Source organism: Notamacropus eugenii, chromosome 1, assembly GCF_028372415.1.
Source record: "Notamacropus eugenii isolate mMacEug1 chromosome 1, mMacEug1.pri_v2, whole genome shotgun sequence".
Lineage (NCBI taxonomy): Eukaryota > Metazoa > Chordata > Mammalia > Diprotodontia > Macropodidae > Notamacropus > Notamacropus eugenii.
In genome coordinates, this window is record NC_092872.1 from 131,244,638 (window position 1) to 131,271,649 (window position 27,012).

General features: G+C 43.2%; 1 protein-coding gene across 2 annotated transcripts in view; it reads right to left on the bottom strand.

Annotated features, from left to right (window-relative positions):
- CLN6 (CLN6 transmembrane ER protein) overlaps positions 1-27,012 on the bottom strand; it is a 37,589-nt gene continuing 10,577 nt past the window's right edge. For both annotated transcript variants that reach the window (XM_072615038.1, XM_072615045.1), the window contains exons 2-7: positions 19,272-19,386; positions 14,128-14,226; positions 10,417-10,605; positions 9,483-9,538; positions 3,752-3,874; positions 1-2,306 (exon numbers count right to left, since the gene is read on the bottom strand). In XM_072615038.1, coding sequence (XP_072471139.1) covers positions 2,036-2,306; positions 3,752-3,874; positions 9,483-9,538; positions 10,417-10,605; positions 14,128-14,226; positions 19,272-19,386 — 853 coding nt within the window. In that variant the 3' untranslated portion in view covers positions 1-2,035. The remainder of the gene's footprint in view (positions 2,307-3,751; positions 3,875-9,482; positions 9,539-10,416; positions 10,606-14,127; positions 14,227-19,271; positions 19,387-27,012) is intronic.

The following is a 27,012-nucleotide window of genomic DNA, read 5'->3' on the forward strand; positions in this document are numbered from 1 at the left end:
TCAAGTACACACATTTATTTAGACTCCCATTAACTACAGCCATGACTGCCACGATATTTACAGTTAGGGACAGGGCAGTGAGTCCATATATAGGGGAGGAATCACCCAGTTGTGGAGCCCAGATGTGCCATTAGATAAGGGGAACCCTGACAGGGTATGGATCACCTGAGTAGAACAGGAGGGGGAGGGGGAGCCCTTGCAGCACCTGGGACAGGCCCTTGCCTTGAGGGGGAAGAACAAGGCAAGGCAGAACCTACCGGACCCATAGCACAAGGAGGGATCCTGCCTTCAGAATGTGATGTGATTCCCAGGGAGGAAGCCTGAGGCCACTGAGGTGATCATGGGGTGCATAGCACAGGATGGGCCAAGGCTACAAGTGAGGGGGTGGTGAGCCCCCATCTTAGTTGAAAAGCCACCCCTTCTGAGAATTGAGTCTCTTCTCCACCCCCATTCCTTCTCTACTATTTCTCAGGATGATGTGGAGCTGCCTAAATGCATCCTGGAAGAGTCAGGATGAACAATGAAGGTTTCTACCTACCCAACCTCCACTCCAACTTTCCCATGGAATAAGAGTGAGTACTGAGTCTTTAGACTAGACATTCCATTTCTTCAAGTTTGGTTTAGGCTGAAAAGAGGGTTTGCACTACTTTTCTCAAGTAAAAGCATCAAGAACGGTTTCCATAGAAGGGAGGGGGAATGAAGGGTTAGTTGCCCCTCCTGCCCTGGCTGAGAGTGGCCTAGGGGCCTCAGGTGTCCCTGGGCTGGACAGTAGTTCAGCAGTCCCTAAGCTTCTGGGATAGCCCCCAGAGCCTCCTGAGCTTCCTCAGGCAGGAGGACCAGAGGCAAGGCTCACTTGTTTTCCTAGAACTCAAGATGATTTACTTCAAAGGATGTGAGATGTCATCAGCATTACCATGTTCCACTCCCTCCACGCCTTAGTAGACTGCATTTACTAGTGGCCCAAACCGACTAAGTGCCTGGAGAGTGGCCTTCTGGTCATGAGCTCTTCTCTATGCTTACACTGCCTGGTCCTCACACTTGGTGGCAAGCTCATGACCTTTCTTGTGTGGCAGGACCTGACAGAGCCTTCAAGAACCCAGGATCACCTCCATACCAGCAATGAGACACTGGAAGACTCTTTTGCCAACCACAAAGGTTAAAAAGAAATCTATTACAGGACCAAGATGCCCATGGAGTTAGGGAACAACTCTACAGAGCCCTCTTCACCCCTACTCCCCACCCCACCTACCACCCACCAAGGAGGGAAGAGCTGGATCCTTGAAGGGAATGGCTCATGGGTCATTTGGAGCTGGCAGACTGTCCAGTTCCTGTCATAAGGACCAAGAACAAGAATCCTGGAAATGAGCCAGCAGTCCAAACAAAACCTAATCTCTGATCTGATGGGACCTCATTCCTCTTGTATGCCTCTTTCTGCATCTCCAGCTCCCTCAGGACCCAGGGCTGAGCTGATCCAAGGCACCACCTCAGCTTTGGCCAGTCCTTCTCTCTCAATCTATGACTACGGGGAAACAAGAGCCTATGGAGAAGATGAGCTCGACCTCTGAAGGTGGATGATGGGGCCTGACAGAAGGATAATGGCTCTGGAGCCAAAGTTCCTCCGACCCTTCTAGATCAGGCCACATGAGATGCCACTGGCTACAGGTCCCTACCCAGGAGCCTCTTTTTGACTGATTTTTACAATCACAACATATAACACAAACACAGCAAACCCACTGGATTTGGGAAGGCTTTTTGTACAAGGCAGATTGTTGCACAAGGCCTATTCTCAGCCCTGTGATGTTGTGTTTCCTAAAACTAAACCCAAGCCTGAAAAGACCAAAACAAAATGTGGATACCTAACAATATACGTATACACCACACACCCACTTAGTTGGGGGATGGAGGGGAGGAAGGGCAGAGGGAAGCATGTTTTGCTTTGTTGAGGGAAGGTCTGGAGTGGGGTGGCTTCTTCTCCACAGACTGCTCACACAAAATCCCCCCCAAGAAAACCCTCTTAGCTGTGGCCTGGAGGAACTCAGGGGCGCCCGCTGATATGGAGGGTATAGAAGGCCCATGGTTCTGGAATGTATATGACTCCTGGGTATTTCTTCCTGAGGGTGTGGTCATTCCACAGCCACAGCACCCACAGAGCCACAAACAGGAGCGTGAAGAAGAAGGTATAGAAGAGGAAGAGACCGTTGCTGTCCAGGTAGAGGCGCTTCCGTTTCTGGTGCATCACAAACGCCATCATGGCAAAGTAGGTGAAGATGAAGAGGATGAAGATCTGCCCTTCGGTGACCAGGTACCTTGGGTTTCCCAGGAAGACAGACAGCAAATCAGAAGGCTGCTCTCCTCACAGACCCCACTCCTCTCCACAGGATCTCAGAGGCATCGAGTCCTCTGCATTTTTCTGAAGAGCAAACTCAGGCCAGGTTGTTAAAACTTGTCTAGAGTCCCTGGGATTGGAACTCAGGAAATGATGCTCTAGAGCAGTGGTGTCTTCAAAGAGAAAAGGATCCCGCAGCCACTCAGAAAACCACAAATGCACACCACCTATGTCACACTGTATTTGTATTTAGTTTGCTAAACACTTCAGTCTGGTTCATAAGCATTTGGGGGTAGGGGTGGCCCAGGGCCTGGAGTTTGACCCCTCTGCTCTATAGCATTCCAGAGCTCACACAACCTTCTCCCTTCCTCAGGAATTGAGGGTGTTTCTCAACTGGCACCAAAGCAACATGCTATCCTGGCTCCACCATTCACATGTTACCTCTCTGGGTGCCAACCTCTCTCACTTTCTTGACAGAGCTGTGGTATCCAAAAGAATAATGTGCATGTGTCAGACTTTGTAAACTGTGAAGGTCCAGACCAATAAAGAGGAGGTATCACCACTGTATCAAGTTTGGTTTCTTCTGCCTGGCTTCTTCTCTCCAAACCTATTTGCCTGTTTCTTAATCTCTGTCTGCCTTCTGTTCTAGCCAAGATGGCATCCTCCCCTCCCCAGATAGGCCCCTAGAGAACCTCACTCATTCCCATCACAATACCTTTGCCTAGATCTCTGAGCAAAGGGCTTTTCTCTTCTTCCTCCTCTGTTTATCTAAATTCTAATTAGAGGTTCACAGATTTAGAGCTAAAGGAATTTTAGAGGTTGGGTACAACTCCACATTTTATAGATACAGGGAAATGTGCTCAGGGCAATTAAGTGACCTATCCAAGGTCACACAGACAGCAAATGGCACAAATGGGATTCAAACCCAAGTTCTGTAAGCCTAAATCCTCAATGAGGAATGAAGGCCCAGCTATTGTATGAAGACTCTCCAGATCCTGCCAGTTCCTGGCAACCCCCAACCTGACAACATCAAAGCACATAAGATGCCATTGAGCATGGCTTCTCTCCTGGGAGCTCCTCGGAGACTAGTTTTCACCATCACAAACTCTGAACTTGTTATACTTATGGCCAGGGCTGCAGTTTATTGTTTAATTATTCCATTTATATTATTTTCATAACAAGAGCTTACTAAGCTGCCTGAAGGCAGGGACCCATCTTGCACTTCCTCCATAACCCCCAATATCCTAGCACAGACTAACCACATAACTTCATTGCCTTGGGGTATCCCAAGAGGTCATTTGATTCAAGCCTCTGGATAGGTGTGCATGTAGCCCCTTGCAAATCATCTCTGCCCAGGTCCCCAAATGTCCTATGTCCCCTCCACATGTCCCCACTCCTCACCAGCAGATCAGCTGCCTTACTCACCAATAGTACAGGCTGCTGGGCCCCACCAAAAGCAGAGCTGAGCGGGGCATCCTGCTCTCCTTCTTTGCAGTGGTGAAGCAGCCGCTGAAGTACATGAAGAGGATGAGGAAGAAGGGGATGTACCTGGAAGAGATGTGGAGGCTTAGAGCTTCTCCCCCACCAAACCCATCTCTCCCCCAGCCCTCTACTCCTTAACCCTGGCAGCCATGTAGAAGCTTGGGGTGTGAAGAAGGCCCAGGCATATATTGGGGGTGTCAGTCTGCTGAGTACCTTTGGCTTCTCCCAATACAGAGAGCTAGGAAAGGTTTCCCTTTCCCTTTAATAACAGAAAAGCAAGTTACTTCCTCTCACTTGGGCCTAACAAAATAGGGCAGGATTCTAAGTTCCCCTCCCCTTCAGGAAACTGCCCTCGAAATGGGATACCTGGATTAGGCAAAGCCTGTGACAAGTCTCTTGTAATATCCTTGCAGGGGAGATGAAGAGAAGTAGCAGTTCAATGGAATCCAAGGTGGCTGAATGACTGGGCCTTCAGAGTGCCAAGTAATAGAAGAAAGTCTCTAATAGTGGGGAACAAAGCTCTGTCCTTGACCATGGTCTGTTCGCCATGTTTATCAGTGACTTGGATGAAAATGTGAATGGTTTTTTCATCCAGATTTCCAGATAACAAGGACCTAGAAAGGAGAGCTAACACAATGGATGGCAGAAATCAGGATCCAAAAAGATCTTGTCACTGGGGCAGTGGGCCAAATCTAATAAGATGAACTTTAATAAGAAGTCCTACACTTAGATTTAAAAAAATCAGCTATACAGTTATAGGACAGAAGATAGGGGAAAGGAAGTATAGTCAGAAAGCAGTTTATCCAGGTTTATGGACCGAAAACTGAGTCTGTGTCCTATAAAGATCAGCTGAAAGAACCGGACATGCTTAGTTAAGAGGAGATAAGACTCAAGAGAGATATTCTGGGTTGTAACATGAGTTAATGGTGTGATGTGACAGCCAAATGCAAGCTGAGTCTGTGTCAACCCTATGGTGCTTAATAAATGTCTGTCAAATTAAATTTGTTGCATTTTTCTAATTGGCTCCCCGAAGTCAGAACTAAGACCAGTGGGTGGAAGTTAACTGGGAAACAGATTTCTTTGAAATTCGTACAAATAGAAATGACAAGATTTGCCCGTAGTCATATGGGGAGAGAGGGAAGAAGGGAGAGGAAAAGGGAAGCAGGGGGTGGGGAAAGGAGAGAGGGCACACAAAGTAACAACTGGGCTGCAAACCTGGTGCAGTCCTCAAGAGAAGTAAAGAAATGTGAAATAAGGGTGAGTTGGGGGAATATAAATGCCACTCCTCCAGACCTGCCCACCCTATGCTACTCATTATTTCCACCCTAAAAATCTAAAGTAAGTGGGCTGGGGTGATGCTTTACACCCATGATGCAGACAGAGTCTGTTACTGTGGTGACTGCGGGACAGTCTGGGTATGTGTAGGGAGGGAATTCTGCATGGACAGCCTTAGGTGTTTGGGTCTCAGTAGGTCTGAACCTCCCTGAAATTTTCCAGTCCCAGGACAGCCACACAAGAAGCTAGAGGTGGAAGGGAAAATAATGGGGAAATGTTAAGGGAACATGGTCATAGCTGGCTGTCACACATGGCTCCACTTTGGAGATCACTACCTTAAATGACCTGGCCTCCTAAGAAAGGGTCTAGGCAGAGTTAGGGGAGCCCTATACAGCTTAGAAAAGGCAGCACAAGACCTGATCTTTGAATAGTGCCTCTTATATTTCTTTTTCAAACCAAACGTGTATGTGTATACATCACACACAAACATACACTCTCTCTCTTCTCTTCCTCCTGTCTCCTCTTCCCCACCATCCTCCCCACCCCCAATGATCCCTGGCCCTGAGATGGCCAGGAAAATTGATTAGAAAGACAGGGGCCCACAGTGTGAAGAAGAAAGGGGATCTAGGCCCTGTAAGGCAAAAACAAATGGAAAGGAGAAGGAGCAATCTCTGTGGGCAGCCTCCAAATAGATGCTGTGTCTGCTCAGACATAGTCTTTTCTCTACTTCCTCCCCAACCCCTGCTTTTCCCACCACCCCCACTTTCTCCCTCCCTCTCTTACACACACCCCTACACACACCCCCACACACCCTCTAAGTATTATTCTGGTTTACATAAAACCTAAGTGCAACCTGTCATCCTGTCCTCCTTGCTGCTAGTGCTCTAGGATGGAGAAGGCAGATCTTTCCTGCTTCCAGGGTGCTAGTATCTCTCTGCATTTCAGTCCCAATGTACTGATGTCACTAAAAAAAGATACAGTAACTTTGTCCAATCATTTTTCAATGTATACATGTATATGTATGCTTTTATCTATGTATCTGTATCTATCTATTCCTTTTGAAGCCATTTCCGTCAGGGGTGCAGCCTGTATTTGGACCAATATGGAAATCTCTGATACACAATCTCTCCTTGTTAGCACGCCCACACAACCTCTCCCTCACACACCCACAGTCACACATGTTTTAGTTTCATCTCCCTGTTTCATGCAGTGTGTCATACTTCCTTTCGATCTCCTCCTCTCATATGGTCGGCCTCTAGCTCTGTCTCCCCCTACTTTTCTCTTCCTTCCCTCCCCCTCTCATGCTGTCTCTTTCTGTATCCTTCCAGAACACACTGCTGAGAGCCCCGGCAAGGCAGGGAAGAGGGGAGGCAGCCCACTCCAACATCCTGCTGTGGCTTTGGAGTTAAGAGGCATTTACACCATAAATGTCCTCAAAACTGGCCTCCAGAAACACATTGTGATGTGTGCTTAGGATCTGTAAACCCAGAGGCATCAGTGAACACAAAGAGGTGATCCCCGGCTGAAAACAACAAAAATTCCACACCTTCCTGTGCTTCCCTAGCTCCTGTAACAAATACACAGCACTCAAAACAGCCGTATACTTATACAACTGACCCAATGATGACCTCTGCTGGTGCTCTGGATCCCCCACTAGCTCAGAAGCATCACAACACTTGATTATCTCTGTAGCTTCATCAGTTGAAAGAATATAGGGAGGGGAGTTGGGAACCTTAGAAGTCCAGTTCTGGCTCTGGCACCACTCACTAGTGACCCACTTGGCAGTGAGGCTGTTTTCTCATTTGTGAAATGGGCATCCTATGATGTGTGCTTCTGGGGGTGGGGAGGTTTGAGGGGCTCAGAGGGAGGCTTGCTAGCCACTCAATTAAAAGAAGCATTTACTAAGGGCCCACTGGAAGTAGCACAGCACATGCATCAGGTCCACAAAGAGATGGTTCCTGATCTCATGGTGTTTACAATCCAGGAAGATACACTAAGCACAGACAAGTAGCTATAACACAAGAGGAGAACCAGCTAAGGGGAATCAAAAAGCATCATGGAGGAGGTAGCACAGGGATTAGTCTTCAGAGCAGGGGTCCTTAACCTTTCTTGGGTCATAGATCCCTCTGGAAGTCTAGTGAAGCCTGTGGATGCCTTTTCAGAATGTTTTTAAATGCATAAAATAAAATACACAGGATTACAAAGGAAACCAATTATATTAAAATATAGTTTACCAAAATACTAAAAAAAAAAAAAGTCACAGATCCTACATTGAGAACCCTTTTAAATGAAAAGTAGGCTTCAACAGATGAAGACTGGGTGCAGGGCATCATAGGCACAGATAATGGGGCATGAGAAAAAGCTATGGGACATGTATGAGGGATGGCAAGAGTAACCCAGTTTAGCTGAAAGAAAAGTGGGAGATAATGCAAAAAGTGAGCTGATACAAGACCGTAGAGCCTTGAATGACAGACTACCCTGGATTGTATTCAGTGGGTGATGGGTTTTGAGCAGATAAGTGAGATGACTAGTAGTGTGTCAGGCTAATCTGTCATTTGAAGGATGGATTTGGGGGAGGCATCTGTATGGCACTGAAGCAGTTCAAGTTGGACATACTGAAGAGAGGACTACAGTGATGAGGACATTAGGGAGAGAAAGCTGTTTTGGAGAGGTAAAGTTAACACAACTCAGCAACTGGTTTGAGGGATTTGAAGGAGGGATTACAGATAAAACTGAGGTTTGGAACACTGGAGCCTGGGTATAATCAACAAAAAAGAAAAAGATGTTTTGTTGGGAAAATATCAGATTCTGGTTTAGTGCCATTGGGTTTGAGGTACTAATTGGTGATTCCAGTGCAGATGTCTAGTGAGTAGCAAGAAATTCAGGTATGGGAACTCCAAAGAGAGGGCAAGGTTAAGAGAGGTACTCACATAATATTGGCAACTGAAGTATGAGACTGCCAAGGAACAGAAAGGAGGGCTGAGAACCATGGTGTGCCTACATTACGGTCCAGGAAGAGTGGGCACAAGGAGATCCAAGAGAGTCTGAGATGTCAGGAAAGCAAAGGAAAGGTGACGGGGGATACATAGTCCCACGCCACAGTGAGACTGAAGAAGACTATTGGATCTAGTGATGCAGGGAGCATTACTGACTACAGGCAGAAGTTTCTGGAGACTAGTAAAGAAAGAAGTCATTGCAAGGGACAGAGGAATGAGGTAACAGGGAAGAAGTCTATGCATCAGATGGAAACTATTCCTTCAGGAAGTTTTGGGGTGAAAGGGAAGAGAGAGAAGATGGCAATTTGAAGGGATAGAAGGTTCAGGGGAAATTCTTTGAAGGACTAGAAAGAAGACCCAAGTACAAAGATGGGAAGGATACAGTGAAAAGGGAAAGGGCTGGGGATCAAGGACACAGAGGGAGAGATGGGGTGGGGACCCCTCTTTCTCCAGGATGCGGAGGAGCTGGTGCTTATAAGGGATAATCACAACCTTCTCAGTAGTAGGAAACCAAATTACCTGTGGTGGGTATAGAAGGCAGAGTGTGGAAAAAAAGGTTGCTTGGTACTTTTGGAGGATGTAATAGGAAATCAAGGAGAGCTGAGTAGGGAAGGAGCCAAGGAGCAGTGAAGAAGGTCCAGTCACTGTTCTATAGCATAGACCGACGGTGTCAAACTCAAATAGGAATAGATTCCTGCAGGTCACATATTGACTTAGAAAACCATAGATTAGCATTACCTATGTTATACTGCTTTTTAACTTATCTTGTTAATCATTTCATAATTACATTTTAATCTGGTTCAGGCCACAGTGGGAAGTCTTGCAGCTGCTTGAGGCCTTCCACGTCTGAAACCTCTGACATAGATAATCAGCTCTCAACAGCAGAAAGGAGACTTCTGTCCCACCCCAGCCTTCCTGGATTCTGGATCTAGTTCTGTGCATCCTTGCTACACAGCACATCCCAGGCTGGACTCACCCCTGCTCTTACTCATCTCTTTAGCACATAAAGTTATATTCGAATAACCCTTATTCACCATCACCAACCCACAGTCCTACAGGGTGGAGATTTTCTGTGGAATATTACTGAAAACCACTCAAGAACGAATCTTAAAGCTCAGGGGGAGGGGGCAATGCTATAGTGAGGCATATGAATTCCCCCCCCCCGCCCCCCCCCCCACCTCTTACCCACCCCCAGCACACTGGGAGGACCAAGTCACCAGTCCCAATCCTGGGAGAGCCAAGAAAGCCTCTTGCTGCCCTCTAGTGACCACCCATAGGTACTGAGGGAGCAGCACTGAGAACACTATTCATATAAGTGAAGGACCTTTCCAAGGGATGAGGACATTTCTCTGGGTTCTGTGAATCCCACCTCTCCCCCAAACCACAAGGCTATAATCACTCACCACAAGCAGTGCCCTAGATATTCATCATAGTAGTAGAGCAGCTCGAAGGAGTCAATCTGCAGGCAAAGGAAATAAACCTTCTTTTACCTATCTAATTCAAGCCCCCAAAGGCTCCTTATTTGGCAAAATGGCGACACTGTGCAATGGGTTTCTGGAGTCTCTCTGTGTCTTGAGTGTCTAGCTCTTCGTACTCCAAAGACCCAGTAGCCTCACACCATGCACGACTAGGAATCTTTGCTTCCCTTGTTTTTGCCTTTTTGTCTTCTCAGGGCCTGCCTTCTAATGTGATAAGTTAATTTGTGATCAGGTTTGAATGGGAGATAATGGCTTCTTTTCTTAAAACAAAATTCTAAGGGATTTATGGAGATTGAATGCCAATTTAGCCACAAAATGTTTTTGGGCTAAAAATGCATGCACACACATCTCTCTTGTGTTTTTTGTTTTTATTTTTGTTTGAGATTGGCTCTCTTTAACTTGCTCAGGTTGAGAGTACAGGGGTCACCCATGGGCCCAACCTGAATAATGATTGGTACAAAAGTTTGACCTGCTTCATTTTTCTGACATGGGCTAGTTTTCACCTCCTTAAGCATACTGATAGCCCTCCACTACCAGGGACTCACTATACTGGCAACAGACTTAGCAAAGGCACCCCATCAGCTTGAGCTCTATGGCACTTTGGAACTCCTGAGCTCAAATGATCCGTCAGCCTCAACATCCCCCAGGAGCAGGGACTAAAACACCTGTGCCACCACCTCCAGCTGCTTGAAACAACACAAATGATAGTCTGGAAGGTGGTCTGAGAGTATGGTATACCATTCAGGACAAAGGACATATTGTATGTGAAAGCACTTCTGATGATGAAGTACTGAATGCTACATAAAAGAGTTTCTTGTAGAGAGGAGAGCATTGACCTGGCTGGAGGGGTCCTCCTTACCAGGGTTTTTGGCTTCAGGTTTTTGATGATAGGGTTCTCTCGGACAGACAGGTGGTGCTGATAGCCACTGAAGATCAGGCGGTGGTTCACAGAGTCTCCCACCAGGTGAATGCTCGAGCCCATGATGAAGGTAATGATGCTGACATACACAATGGATCGGGGCAGCGTCTTGGGGGATCTTTCAATGAGCTGCAATGTAGAACCAGGCACTCAGCACAAGCTTACCTGAAACACCTTCTAAGAGCCAGCTCTGGCCTCTGATGGATGGCCTTCATCCTTTTACTTCCCTTCTCATTCAGGTTTCTCCCTCAAAGCTCAAAAATCTCCCATCCTTCCAAAGTAACAGATCCTTTGTTTTCTGGCTAGTACAACATGGGAATTTTTCTTTTTGCTTGACTATGCGCATTATAGATGGGTTTGGTTTTTGTTTCTTTTTCAAAGGGAGGAAAATATGGGAGAGAGAAAAATGGGTTCTTTTCAAAAATTAAACAACAACAAAAAAAACTCTACCAAGAACTCTAAAATCCCAAAGTATGCATCCCTGGCACATGCCATGTTCATCCCTATCTCTACACCACATTGCACGAGGTGGCGTCCCTACCCATCTCTGCCTGTCCAAACCCTTCACATTCAGGACAGAGGTTGAGTTCCATTTCCCATGAAGTCTTCCCTGAAAGCTCCAGCTTCCCCTTAACTCTCCCTCCTTCAGTCTCCCAGCACCTCACCTCCTCACCACACTCACTGACCCTTAAGGTCATATATTTGGAGTTGGAAGGGACTTTGGAAATCAATGAGCCCTTTTTTGCTTGACTGCAAATCTGTTACAAGGTTTTGTTTTTCTTTCTTTTCCTTATCAATGTGGGAAACAAAGTGGAAGAATGAGGAAAAAAAATGCTTGTTAATTGAGAAAAAAACCTAATTTTTAAAAGACAAACAAGAAAATAAATCAACAAGCCCACCTCTCATTTCACAGATGTGAAAACTGGGGCAAGAAATAAAATGATTTGCCCAAACGCAGTAAATAACACAACTTGAATTTGAGTCCTGCTCCTCCAGTTCCAAATCCACATACCTGTAACTGCCTCCCATCATTACATTCAGTTTTATGACCGATTCTATCTTATCTTGTGCGGTTCACTAATTATTCTTCAGGTAAGTAAGTGTGTGTTTTTGTGTCTTGTTTCCCCTTCTAGCTTCTGGAAAGTAAGGACTATTTATTACTCTTGACAACAGGTTCAAAGGCAGACATGAAAGGGCACCTTCCGAATACTCTGTGCCAGACACTATGCTAGGTGGTGGGGATATAAGGAGTAGGAAAAAATATCCCTCAAAACCAAATCAACTGACCCACCCTAGTCCCTGATCTCAAGTTCTCAAGCCTGAGGGAAAGCCTATCACGAAAAGCTGACAGAAATCACAAAGCACAAGTACGAACTTGGAGATTACTGCACTGAGCAGTGAGGGAGCCATTCCCTGGGTTGTCTTTGGGTGGGGTGGCTGCCACTTGGCATCTCGTGTATATGTTTCCTTCCGAGCACATCCTGGGGGCAGGGGCTGTTTGGTATTTTGGTCTCTCTGTCCCTAGGGCTGAGAGCCTGACTCAACTGGGATCATCTGCTGAGGTGACAGCCTTCCTGGTACACCTCATGACTAAAGGACCCAGCCTGCACTTAGGTCAGTGACTAACCTGCTGCATCAGCCTCTCTTTATCAGTCCTCCCCAGGGGCATTTGTTGCCAGGGAATCCATCTGAAACTTGGGCCACTGAAGCTGGCCCTCCCCTCTGCTCACTGGGAGGAGATCCTAAGTGTCACATGTTTGCCAGGGAGAGAAAAATTCAAACCAGGGTTCAGTTCATCTTGGTCTCAGTTCTGAGTTAACTAAAACAAACAGGAGCAACTTCAGAAGTACCGGATAGAAGAGACGTGGCTAAAGGTCTGTGAAAAAGGTTTGGGGGCTATGGTGGGCCACAGGCTCATTAGACTGTAAACACCTTCAGGACAGGAACTGTCGTGTCTCTTTTTGCCTTCCCAGTGTTTAGAACACTGCCTGGCATACAGCAAGTACTTAATAAATGTTTACCAACTGATTGACTGAAAATAAGTCAAAAGTGTGACATGGCGGCCACAAAAGTTAATGCCATTCATCTTATCCTATGCTAAAAGGGCATAGCATCCAGAATTCTGTTCTCCTAAGCCCTGCTAATTCTAGTGTCTTCTCTCTCTTAATTACTTCCTATGAGTCCTGTTTGTAACTTGTTTGTACATATCTGCTTGCTTGTTGTCTCTAACGAGGGGGGTTTGTGAACTCCTCGAGGGCAGGGCCATTGTCTTTTGACTTTTTTTAAAATAATCCCCAGCACTTAGCATAGTGCCTGGCACATAGTAGGTCTTAACAAAGGTTTACTGTCTGACGCAGTATTGTGTGTGGTCCTAGATGCCACATTTGGGGAGGGCATTGGTAAACTAGAAAGTATCCAAAGGAGGGTGCAAAGGATAGTGTGGCATATCAGTGCCATATGAGGACTGATTCAGAAACTGGAGGTGTTTGTTCTGGAAGAAGGGTAGGCTGGAGAATGTGAAAGGTGGTGTGGGGATGGGATGAGGGGACAAAACAAACAGCTGCTGTGTAGAGAAAAGATTGGCCCCAGGGACAGAACTGGATGCAATGTGTGGAATTTCCAGAAGCTAGATGCAGGGTGGATGGAAAGAAAAGTGTCCTGACAATGAGAACTGTCCTAGGATGGAAAGGGGTACCCCTCCCTTCCCCAAAGGTTTGTAATTGAAGACTAGACCACCACTTGCCAGCAAAGTGGCAGGGGAGATTCATGGTCAGTATGGATTGGACTAAATGGTTCAACGAACCTTCCAACTGTGAGTTTCTGGAATTCCAAGAGTATAGGATCTAAAGCTAAAAAGGACCTTAGAAATCATCTAGCCTAACTACCTCATTTTATAGGAAAATGAGGATTAGAGAGGTTACGTGACCTGCCTGGGTGGTAAGAAGCTGAGTTGGGATTTAAAACCAGATTCTCTCACTCCAAATCCAGCGCTCCAGGGGGTCATTCTTTGAGAAAATATTTTTAAATCTCTCTTGTCCAACCCTTCCAAACCTGTTTGTTCCTTTATAGAGTACTTCTGTTCTCTGTACCAAAAGTCAAGCAATCTATGCAAACAAAAAAATTAGCTTGGTCTTTGGAGCTGGATATACAACTGTGGACTTCCTGGCATAGTATGCAAAATAATAAATAGATTATGTTAAAGAACAATCTTGATGTTTTTATGTCTTCCTCCCTGTGTGTCTTCCCTCTCTACCTAATAGTAATAATCTCATTGCTTTTGAATAACATTTTTAGCTTTTCAAAGTACTTTCATACCCATTATCTTACTAGATCCTCACCAATATTCCTGTGAGCTGGACAGGACATGATATCCAATTGGAAGAGAACAATGTGAGGATCAGAATGGGGAAGTAACTTCCCCAATATTACACAGTATCAGTGGCAGAACCAAAAACCAGAACCCAGCAGAGCCCTCCACCAAGAACTCTGCCTATAACACTAGGGAACCTTCCAGGCAGCAGGCACTAGGGAACTCCATCCTTCCTTCCAAGCATCCATATTGGTACTGTGCCCATAGTGGAGGCTGAGCGCCAAGGGAGGAGTCCGAGAGCTCTTCTAGAGGAGACTGACTTTTGTGTCTCTGGGTTTTACCTTGAGTAAGAGAAACGGTGTGATGACGTTGTAAGCCATATGAAAGTAGTCTCCCACACTGGGCTTGTTCAATGGAAACCACTCTAGAGGGAAAATTATCTGCAGGGAAAAAAAGAGAGATGTCCATAAGACTTCTGAGTTTTCTCTGTTAAGTCAAGCAACAGGATGCACCAAGCTTGTCAAATATCTCATTAATGCTTCTCTGCTCCAGGCCAAACTTCCTCCCCCACCCCTCCAAACCAGTGAACAGGAAACAAATACTTAAGTTACTACTGAATCCCATTTTAGTGCCACTTCAGAGTAAAATGCAACAATAACCCCATGAAAGAGGCAGGATGAATCCTCACTTTTTGGATGAGGAAGCTGAGGCTTAGAAAGCTGATGCCTTGAATAGTGTATCTGTCAGATTTATGGAGAACGAAGAAATTTATGATCAAAGAAGAGACAGAGAACACTATGAAGTGCAAACAGAAAGTTTTAATTACATTAAATTGAAAAGGATTTTGCATAAACAAAGCCAATGCAACCAAGATTAGGAGGGAAGCAGAAAACTGGGAAAGAATTGTTGCAACTAGGGTGTGTGATAAAGGCCTCATTTCTAAAATATATAGAGAACTGAGTCAGATTCACAAGAATACAAGTCATTCTCCAATTGATAAATGGCCAAAGGATATGAACAGGCAGTTTCCAGAGGAAGAAATTAAAGCTATCTGTAGTCATATTAAAAAAAAATGCTCTAAATCACTATTGATTAGAGAATTGCAAATCAAAACAACTCTGAGGTACCACATCACACCTATCAGATTGGCTAACATGACAAAAGAGGAAAGTGATAAATGTTGGAGAGAATGTGAGAGAAGTTGGAAGATTAATTCATTCTTGGAGCTGTGAGCTGATCCAATCATTCTGAAGAGCAACTTAGGCCAAAGGGTTAAAAAAAAATGTGCATGCCCTTTGATCCAGCAATACTGCTTCTAGGACTGTATCCCAAAGAAATCATAAAAATGGGAAAGGGTATCACATGTACAAAAATATTTATAGCAGCTCTCTTTGTGGTGGCCAAGAACTGGAAATCGAGGGGATGCTCATCAATTAGGGAATGGCTGAACCAGTTGTGGTATATGAATGTCATGGAATACTACTGTGCTACAAGAAATGATGAACAGGAAGACTTCAGAGAGGCCTGGAAGGACTTATATGAACTGATGCTGAGTGAAATGAGTTGAACCAGGAGAACATTGTACACAGTAACAATCACAGTGTGCAAGGAATTTTTCTGGTAGACTTAGCCCTTCACAGCAAGGTAAAGACCTTAAAACATTCTCAATGAACTCTTGAGGCAAAATGCCATCCATATCCAGAGAAAGAACTATGGAATTGGATCGCAGAATGAAGCAGAATATTTTCTCTTGTGTTATGTTTTCTTTTGTTTTTTCTCATGGTTTCTTCCATTCATTTTAATTATTCTATGCAACATGACTAATATGCAAATGTGTTTAATAAGAATATATGTGTAGAATCCATATAAGATTGCATGCTGTCTTGGGAAGGGAGGGAAGAGAGAGGGGGAGAAAATCTAAGACTTATGGAAGTGACTGTAGAAAACTGAAAACAAATAAATTAATAATAAAAAAAAATTAAAAAAAAAAAGTTGATGCCTTGTCAGAGGTTCATAAATATCAGTGCTGGGGCTCTTAGTCAGTTCCTTAAACCCAACTTGCACTCTGTGCATCATGCCACTGTTTGTAGGATGGTCTTATTCTTTCAATAAGCAATGGTGGAGAAGATCACTATGGATCCAAAGAAGGGCAGGAGTAAAAAGAGCTGCTGTTGACTTTCCAAAGTGCTTACACATATACCTTGAGAGGGAAAGGCCTCATACACACCCAAATATGTACAGTAGCACTTTCTGTAGTATCAGAGAAGTGGAAACAATGGAGATTCCCATCTGCTGGGAAATGGCTAAGCAAATGGTGATAGATGAAGGTTATGGTATACTAGAGTGCTGCAAGAAACTGTGAATATGACGGTTGTTATTGTGGGGTTTTGTCCTACAGTCTTGAAGAGGGCTATGACATCTGAAGAGGGCTATGACATCAAGATGATGACATGATTTGCAGTTGACTTTGATTTAAGGGAGGGAGGGCTGTGCAAGGTCACCAGTTTCACTGTCTTCTCCTGAGCCATCTGGGTCCAGTGGCCTGATATTCATCAGGATGACTGGAGATGGCCCAGGATGCAGTGGGAGACCCTGACCCTTTCAGGCTAAGGTCTTTGAGTGAGATACACCCATTCAGTGAATAGGCTTCTTTAAGTAGTTACTCAATGGATGGCCCCTTTAATATTAAAAAAAATCAAACTGGGAGGGGAAGACCTTCAGGTTTCCTGGGTAAAAGAAAAACAATTACTATTTAGTAATTACAGTGGAAAATGAGGGATACAATGAAGGATAGGACAAGTTGCATGAATGTAGAGTGGAGGAAGTGAGAACGCAAGAACACAATATACACAATCACTCTACCACAGTGTAAATGGAAAGAACCATCATCACAAAAAAATAAGGAACGAATGCTACAAAATTACAAAAAACAAGTTTGGGGGCAGCTAGGTGGCACAATGGATAGGGCGCTGGCCCTGGAGACAGGAGGACCTGAGTTCAAATTGGACCTCAAGACATTTGACATTTACTAGCTGTATGACCCTGGGCAAGTCACATATACCTGACTGCCTTGCAAAAAAAGAATAATCTTGGCCCCAAAGAAGAGATAGGAGATGGTATCTCCCTTTACTCCTTTACAGAGGTGAGGGGGTCACAGGTGTAGAACTCCACATATTGGCAGATTTGGTGGGGGGAGTGGGAAATGTATTGATTTTCCTGTTTTTTTCTCTGCTTACTTATTTTTTCCTTAAAAAAATATTTTTTTGTTATGTGGGATGACTCTCTGAGAAAGAGAAGAATGCAGAAAAATAAAGGCAATGTAAAATAAAAGATTAATCAAATTTGTTCTTTAAAAAAAGTGAATGTTGCAAAACATTCACTGCAAAAAAACACAAAAACAGACAAGAATGGTCACAAAAAAGAGATTTGAAAAGACATCTGAACTTATGCCTTTGCAGAGGTAACTCCCAGTTCAGTTCCACTGGCAAGGAACATTGCATATATTGTCATTTTTTAGTGAACCAATTAGTTTTGCTGATTTTTTCCCTCTGTTTTCTATTTTTCTGAAAAAAAATTTCTGTTATATCAGATGGTTCTCTGAAAAGCAGAGGAAGAGGGATAGGGAGGAATGTAGGCTGTGGAAAGACAAAAGATATCAATAGTTTAAAAAAACAACAATCTTTTGACATTGTTGGGAACAGTTATTATTATCTACATTGTATTCAGCCAAAGTGGCCTTCTTGAGCCTCCGTATGTGACATTTCATCTCCTGTCTATGCTTTGGCTGTCCCTGATCCCTGGCATGCAGGCCTTCCTCAACTCGCCTCTTATACTCCTTAGATTCCTGGATAGCTCAGCATTTAAGGGTCACTTTCTACATGAGTCTTTTCTGAATTCTCCGGTTAGAGCCCTTCCCCTTACTCCATGTTAGTTTATAAATTTTTTGCATTTTCCCTATCTATGTACATATTATTTCTCTCAATGAAAAGTAAGTTGTAAACCCTTAACTTGTAGTTCCTGGGCACCTATCAAAGTGCCTGGGATACAGCTGGTGCTTAATAAATACTTGCTGAGTGATTATTGCATCTCAGAGAGTGACTTGGCCAAGGATACACAATCAGTCAGTACTGGATAAGAAGAGACTAAAGCCTAACATGTCTGAAAGCACAGTCTGGGGGCAGGGAAGGCAAGGCAGGCAATGGCACGGGGCTCACAATACTGTGAGCAGAGTGGGAAACACTTATTAAATATCCAGAAAAAGGGAACAGGGAGAAGACGTGTGATTTCACTAATAGAGAGAACTCCCAGATGAGGGAATTCCCTCTACCAATGCAGGTCACCTAAGTCTTAGAGAACTATCTGGGGCAGAGATGATAAACTCAAATAGAAATAATCCTTTGTGCTACATATTCACTTAGAAAACCACCAATCAACATTTTCTACATTGGGCTGTATTTTTCAGTTTTTATTAGACATTTTCCAATTACATTTTAATCTGGCTCAGGTTCCATGGGAGTCTTGCAGGCAGAGGGTTTGACCTCTGGTGGCATGCTAAAATGTTGAGCGTCTGATGAAGCCAGTGTTTATGGCTGGAACTCAGGTCTTGGGGCAAGGTCAGTGCCTGGATGCCTCTTATAAATAATGCATTTTATAAACCCAAGTTTTTAGGTTTTCCATGGCACATGTGACCTCCCAAAGTCTCCACTGGCCAGTGTAGCACACAGGTGGGCACAGAACTGGACTTGCTGGTTCTGCCAACAGAGAACAAGAAAGTTGTCTTGTCCCTTCCTGTCTCTGAACCATTTGTAAACCCTAGCAAGTAACACCTGCTTCGTGAGTATCTGTTGATGATGACTGCTAGACCAGTATTCTGTTCAGCAAATTGTGTGGCCTGTTCCCCAGGGCAGCAAAGGCAACTGAGGTTTAGGCAAAGACTTTGACCCTGGGATCCATAGAGTTGTCTTTGTTTTTTTCTTTAATATTTTGGTAACTCTACTTCAATATAATTGGTTTCCTTATAATCCTATGTATTTTGTTTTATGAATTATTCTGAGAAGGGGTGCAAAGGCTTCACCAGACTGCCAAAGGGGCCATGACACAAAAAAGGTTAAGAAGCCTCGGTTTGGGGGAAGTCACTGCCCAAACCATGGCAAAGGTCTTCCTCACCTCACCTCAAACTTTATTCCTCCAGATGTGCAGCTCTCACTCATCAAAACTGAGCTCATCCCCCCCCACTCATCCAAATACCCAATACTCCTCTTCCTCTGCCTCCTGTTACTGTTAATGGCATCACTGTCTAACTTTAATTATGTGATCACAGACATGCATACTTACCCATATACGTTCTCCTTAACCCAGCTGCTCACTTACCAAGCCAAGAAGCAAAATGAGATAATTCTATGGGCAATTACGTCCAACGTCTCTTTTTTCTGACATTGACAGCAGACAATTTGTTCCACATAAGTCTCCACAGTTTCCTACTCACCATGGCAATGGGGCGGCCAAAATCCAGAATCCAGTTCTGCAATGTCAAGTAGAACCATAGGTCAAGATGGAAAGGAGAGGTTCGAGACCCATCTTCAGCTTTGCCTGTGGGATGCCTGGGGAGAATGGAAGAAGGGTAATTAAATCATGATCCTTCTCTTTCTTGCCTCCCCCCCACCTAGTTGCCTTTTATGGGCAGTACAATATAGTGGACAAAGACCTAAGTCTTGGAGGTAGGAAGACCTGGGTTTAATTTACCCTTTTAGTGCTCCAAGGTAACTCCCTAAGAGTTACTGAACTGCACTGGTGGAAGGAATTTACGCTCCAGGAACTCTTCACATCAGTGAAATAATAGATGTGGAGCCTTCCTCACTCTTCGCATTTTCAAAGGGACAAAAGGCATACAAAAAGATACAGGGAGATATAAGTGAAGCATAATTCCTTTAAATTTGGGGGGAAGTTCTTTGATGCACAACTTAGGGCCCAACATGGTAGCCCTAGCCTGAGAGGAAAAAAAACTTGAGCTCTAGTCCTGCCACTAATTCACTGCATGGTTTTGGGTTTCAAATTTCTCATTGGTAACAATGGTGGTGATAATCTATAACCTCATGACTCACCTCACAGGGCTGATATGGAGATCAAGGGAGGACTCTGTCTCATACACACACACACACACACACACACACACACACACACACACACACACACACACACACCCCCATACCCACCCCCCCCAAATATTCATAGCAGCATGTTTTGCGTAAAACACTGCAAAAATAAAAGCACAGAGAAATTCATAATAAAGAGGATGACCACAGATTCAGGAAATGGTTCACTAAATCGCTATATGTGAATATAGTGGAGTATTAATGCACCTTGAGAGACGATGACTATGATAAGGATTTCAGAGGAAAATGAGACAACTTGTACGATGAGAGCAGAGTGAAGTATGCTGGACCAGAAGAACAATATCCACAGTGACTACAAGAACGTAAACAAAGTTGAAAGTTGAGTAACTGTTATGACCCGTCTTGGCTCTGTAGAAGAGAGGAGGAAGCACACTCTTCCTTTACGAAGAAGCAGGCAGGGGAAACTCCACGCATGGAATGCAGCATGCACTGTCTGTTATGTCGCTAAGTTCGCTGGTTTGGCTTAGCTGTTTGTTTTTCTTTATTAGAGGTTTCATTTGTGTGGGGGAGAGGAGGGAGAAGCACAGTCAGAAATGACCATGACATTCTTAAAAACATCAATAAAATTTATTACAGAAATAAAATAAATTATGGAGTCTGCAGACTGGCTAGTAATTAAAATATTGCACTAGGGTCAGAAGATTTTAGGTCTAGAAGGACTTAAGAACCATCTGGTCCACCGCCTTGATTTTTACATAGAAGAAAACTGAAGCCCAGAAAAATCAGCCAACTGTGACTTGTCCAAGGTCACACAGATGGTACGGCCCAACTAAGCACGTCTCATATCTATGCTAGGTGTTCCCTGGGAAGATCAGAGACAAAGAGGATAGATCTATTTGTATTACCAACTCAGATGAAACCAATCAAATGGGAAAAGATAAGCTTGAACATAGGGAAGCAGGGGAATTTTGATGTGAGTGGGATACATGTGTGAGTAACAGACTGATTTCATGCTGTGTTACTCCCCCAACTCAATTCCAAGATAGGTAATAAGTACCTTGGCTAGAGCATTGGACCTAAAGTTAGGAAGATCTGAGTTCAAATTCTACTTCAGATACTAGTTATGTGATCCTATGGAAGTTACTTAATTCCTGTCTGCCTCAGTTTCCTCATCTGTAAAACAGAGATAATAACAGTACCTATATCATAAAGTTGTTATGAGGATACAATGAATATCTATAAGGTACTTTGCAAGGCTTAAAGTTCTATATAAATGTTAACTGCTATTTATTACTATTAAATCATGAAATTATGTACGTAAAGCACTCTGTAAAGCTCAAGAGCTACATACATGTCAGCTGGTATTTCTAAAAATTAGATATATTTTTTCTACTCAGCAAAAAAAAAAAAATCTTCCTACTCTCTCCTCTAATGCTCACTTCCCCCAACCCTATTGAGAATTTAAAAAAAATCCCTATTACAAGAGGAAAGAGGCAAGGAAACAAGCTTCTATAACAAATATGCATAGTTAAGCAAAACAAATTTCTATACTGGCTACGTCCAAAAAACCGTATGTTTCATTCTGAACTCTGAGGTCTTCAACTTCTCTACTGGGGGCGAGTTGTCTGCTTCATCATTAGTCCTCTGTAATAGTTATTAGTCATTACCGTGGTCCGAGTCCCTAATTTTTGCCACGTTGTTTGTCAGCTATCACTAAGAAGTCTTGTTAAGTATCAGACACAGGCAAAGTCCTGAACTGAGTGTGCTATGAGGAATGTAAAGAAACAGGACGCAGGAATTTCCATCTTAGTTGGGAAGACAAGGCATATATTTATGGAAAGGTAAATATGAAACAGTGTAATGTTCAAAATGAAAAGATCTAAGATATCACAAAGAATCTTCTGGCAGCCAACACACCCAGCTCTTGCTTGAAGGCCTCTCTAATGGGGGAATCCAGACCCTTTGGAGAAAGCCCATTCATTCCACTCTGGGGCAGCTCGGTCATTTTTTCCAACATTAAGTTAAACCAGGCACTGATGCTCAATCTAGCATTACTTTCCACTCACCAAGATGCTTCCCCAACCAGGCTTATATTAAGTAGGATAGGAATTGAGAGGCAGTGTGATGTAGTGGAAAGAGCCCTGGCTCTGGAGGCAGAAGACCTCACTTAAAATCCTGACTCCTTCAACTCTGTATTCATTACTCCTAATTCTTTTATATGTTGTTTCTCCCTCAATTAAGAGTATTACTTAAGTCCTTGTGGGCAAAGACTGTCTTGATTTTTGATGTGTGTTTCCTGTGCTTATAAATGCTTTTTTCAGTTATTCATTTATCCAAGTCATTTATAAATATCCTCCCAACCTGAGAAGTTGAATGGAAAAAAAAACAAAAAAAAAAAACATGGCCAGGCCCAGATTCCAAAGGCTACTCTTATCAAGTTCTCCTTTCACGATTACATGGAATCCTTAATGACTAGTTTTTGGGACAAACCCTTCAACTCATTCCCAATCAATCTACCTGATACCTAATGAATTACTAACTACCTAACTAAACTACTGTCTTGCCCACATCTTTCCATCTTTTCCATAAGAGGGGCATGAAAGTTTTTGTCAAATGTTTAACTAAATTCTAGGTAATTATGTCAATTTCATCCCCCTGATATATATATTTAGAATCTTTGTAAAAAAAATAAAAATAAAAATAAAATGCAGTTAGTCTATCATAACTTGTTCTTCTGTCACTCTGGTTCTTGGGATCACATCTTCCTTTTCTGGAAGTTCATTAACCATCTCTTTAATAATATATTCTAGAACTTTGCTAGGAAAAGAAGTGGAGCTTATTAGCCTAAAGTTTGCATTCTCTATTTTCTTCCCTTTTTGAAAACTGGGACATCATCTACTTCCCTAACTGTGTGGGTTCTCTCCTAGTTTCAATCCTATCTGCCCATTCTTTTGGCACCCTGGCACACAGTTTGTCTAGGCCTGGCGATTTAAATTCGTTAAGAGTAGTTAATGTTCTCATACTATCTTATACTAATTAGCCTTTTTCATTCTCCCCATTTGCCTTTTTCATTCTGTTATTAACAAGACAAAGACAATTTCCTTGGCAAAAAACCCCCAAACCAACAACAAAACACAACATTTTAAAAAAAAACCAGAAGCAAAATACTGTGTTTGGTAGTTCTTTATCATCCATCCCATCCATCCCAAGTATTGAGCCTATCTCTTCTTTGGTCCTTTTCTTTTATCCCCAATATATCAAGAACAAATTTTCATTCATCTAATCCAACCTCTTCATTTTGGAAAAGCAGTATGATTGGTGGAAGTGCTAGACTTGCAATCCAGAGAGACGTAGGTTCAAACCCCACCTCTGACAATCTGACTATGGGCAAGTCATTTAACTTCTCAAGTTGTTTTATCTATAAAAAAGGGATGCCTTGGGTATCCATTTCAAGTGCTGCCATAATGATAAAAAGTGATAACAGTATGTAAAATACTTTTAACCTCAGACTCTAAATGTTAGCCATTACTATCTTCATAGGTGAAGAAACCAGAGTCCGTAAACATTGAGGGCACTAGTCTAATCAGAAGACGATTTTAATAAGTGGCTTTGGGTAAGTCACTTCACTTGAGACTCAGTTTTCTCATCTGTAAAATGAGATACCTGACTTGTCTCCACAGAGATCCAGGGAGGCTCACATGAGATATGGGTTGCAAAAATGCTTTATAAACCATACATTGCTATAGAAATGCTAGGCAGTAACATTTACTGCCTTGAGTTACACAGCATTAGTGACCAAACCAGCACGAGACCCCCAAATATCCTTATGTCCAGTCCTGAGGTCCTGCCATTTCACCACAATGCCTCCCTAACAGACAATAAATGGTGGCAGGAAGTCAGAGGCAGATTGTCAGAGGATGCTGGCTAAAATCTTTGTGAACTTCCTCATCTCACTTTTCTTAACTACAAACGAAGAAGTTAGACTAGCTGGGCCTCTGCAGTGCCTTCCAGTTCTAGTTTTGTGCTCATGTGAACATACACACATATGCATTTTCACACTTCTCTGTCTGTCCTATTAGTCAAGGTAAGAGCAACGTGGAGGGAACAGGGATGATAATACCCTAACACTTCACTGATCTCACCCGGCTGGAGAGGGAGCTATTCCTGGGAGAGCAGATTTTTCAGACAATCAAAACTAACCTTTCTTGGCACAGAAATCATTTTAAAAGCTATTGCATTTTTTGCCTGTCTTCTTAAAGAAGAACCTTTCCTTGACCTCTATTTATTTGAACACTGTATGCATACAAACTGTTCTATTTTGCTAGTTCTGGTATCTGTTATTTTTTGGTCTCTCCCTTTACACCCAAATGTAACCATCCCATACTGCTTCTGGTGAACTTGACTTTAGCAGACTCCCCATTCCCTTGTAATTTGCAACTAGTAATCTTCCAAGGCCTAGGGAGCCAGATAACTAAGCTTGCTAGAAATGTGTGTAAATAAATAGCCAAAAGGTTCAGAGGAAGGGCTTCTTCCAAAGAGAAAAATACAAGAAAGGCCTTGAAATGGTGATTTCATGGCCATTCTCACTTGGAGGTTTTGGGCTATGTTTCTGGAACTCTTATCTCTGCTGTACAATATAACAAACTAATATCTTGTGAGATTCTCTACTAGGTCTGGTAGAAACGCCAACACAATCAAAGAGTTTCTTTTCTTTCTCCTACCTAGCTAATCCTGGCTTCTCACATGTTTGGTTCATACAGCCTGAAGCCAATCCATCTACCCATCTATTCAACAAATATTCGGTAAACTGTACATAAACTACTTTGCTAAGTTCCAGGGCACACAAAGTTAAACAAGATCAGGCTTAGTAGGAGGAGATGTCATATACCCAAATAACTACAGTGCCTAAGTACACAAGAAAGGAACAATGTGCCATCATTATTAACTGAGGATGTAATAACTCCCATTTATACAGGGCCCTTTTCTTACAGCTATCCTGTAAAGTAGATAGGATAAGTATCATCTCCAATTTGGAGATAAGAAAACAAAGATTGGGAGCTCCGTTGACAAATGCAGCTGGTAAATGTGTGAGGCAAGATTTGAACGCAGGTCTCCTTATTCCAAGTCCAAAACACAACCTTCCTGCCTCTCAGGAATCAGTGAAGACTTCATGGAGATGGTATTCGAGATGAGTTTAAGGGAGAGGTAAAACTTCATTGAGAAGAACATAGAGAGATATGCATGTCAGATACCATCATCCACAATAACAAGTTACATAGCTCTTTAAAGTTCACCAAGTGAACATCTTCGTGAAGTTGGGGGTGGCATTATCTTTATTTTGCAGATGGAGAGCAAGGTTTACAGAGGAAGAGAAATGAATAAGGCATCATGAGCTTGAAGAGACCAAGGTCCTGGGAAGTGAGGGACTTCCCCAGGGCCAAAAAGGTAGTTGCTAAGTGGCACTGGTAGTTTGAATCCAAAGGCAATGCTCTCCACACTATGCTGCATCGGATGATGCGTGTGGGGGCAGGAACTGTCCGGTTTGGCTGGAGTATAAAGTGTGTAGTTAGGTGCCCTGCTGTCCTGATTGGTTCATTATGTGTCACCAGCCCCTGCTTGCATACTCTTACCTCCACAGCTCCTTTTTCACCTCTTGCTCTAGCAACAATAATCAAATCAACACTAACACTGCTTCTGGAAAGACAGGTCAAATAATTTGCCATACAGCTCCATTCCTTCTTTTAACTTCCCAGACCCAAATACTCTTCTCTGGCCACTGCTCCCCTACATGCTGTCTCCCTCATGACAACATAAATTCTTGATAAGCAGGGACAGCCTCTCTTATACTTGTTACCCCCTGGTTCTTAACATAGTGTCTGACACAAAGTAGGCTGCTTAGTAAATGCTTTTTTCATTCACTCATACATAGCCTAAGACTGGAAATGTAGAGTGGTGCCAAATTGTGGAAAACACTGAGCCAAACTAAGGAGTCTGAACTTACTTTGGTAATCAATTAGAAGGCAGAAACAGGACCTGACTATGCATAAGAAAACATTCATTTTATGTGAAAGGAAAAGGATTCAGATGTACAAAAACATTTGGAGCGGTTCTTTTTGTAGTGGCAAAGAACTGAAAAATAAAGAGAGTGCTCATCAACTGGGGAATGGTAGATGAATGTAATAGAATACTACCGTCATGAAAGAAATGATGAAAGGGACAGATTCAGAGAAACATGGGAAGACTTGTACAAACTGATACAAAACGAGGTAAGCAGAACCAAGAGAACAATTTACAAAATAGAAACACTGTAAAGAAAAAGAACTCTGCTAAATTTCAGAACCCTGACTGATGCAATGACCAACTGTGATTCCAGACAACTGGTGATGAATATGCCATCCACCTCCTGACAGAGAAGTGTGTCGAAACGTAGACTATGACATACATTTGAGGAATACTGTGGGGATGTGTATTCTTCAGCTAGGTATATCTGTTGCAAGATTTTTTTTTCTTTTAAATTGGAAAGGCAGAGGCTGAGAAGGAGGAAAAATAAATGCCTATTAATTGAAAAATGAAAGATTAAAAAAAGAAATATTAAGCAAAACTGTTATGAAGAATGGATTGAAGGGAGAGAGCGTGGAGGTGGGAAACTTGTTAGGAATAATAAGGAGTACCTGTCCTAGAAAAATGGTGGTAGGGACTGATGGGAAGGGAAGGGGGTGAGAGGGGTTGAAAAGGAAGACTCAGTAAGACTTGCTGACTTATAGACAGCTGAGAAGTGAGAGGAAAAAGTAAAGAGAACACCAGCGTTTCAACCCTGAGGGTGAATGGTGGCACCAACGATGGAGAAAGGTAAATTTTAAAAACCAGCTGCAGTTTTTGGGAAAAGACAAGAAGCTTGGTTTGGCACAAGGGAGGTACTACTGAAAGAAACATCTACATGGATATTTCTTCTGTTAGATGGAGATGTGGGCCCAGAGTTCCAAGGAGAGACTGGGATTGGAGATAGAGATTTGGAGTAATCTTCAGAGAAGAGATGCCTGAAGCCTAAAGTTATGGAAGTGAAAGAGGTGCCAAGGAAAAGAAAATTCATTTACTGAGGGAGAACTTGCCTCA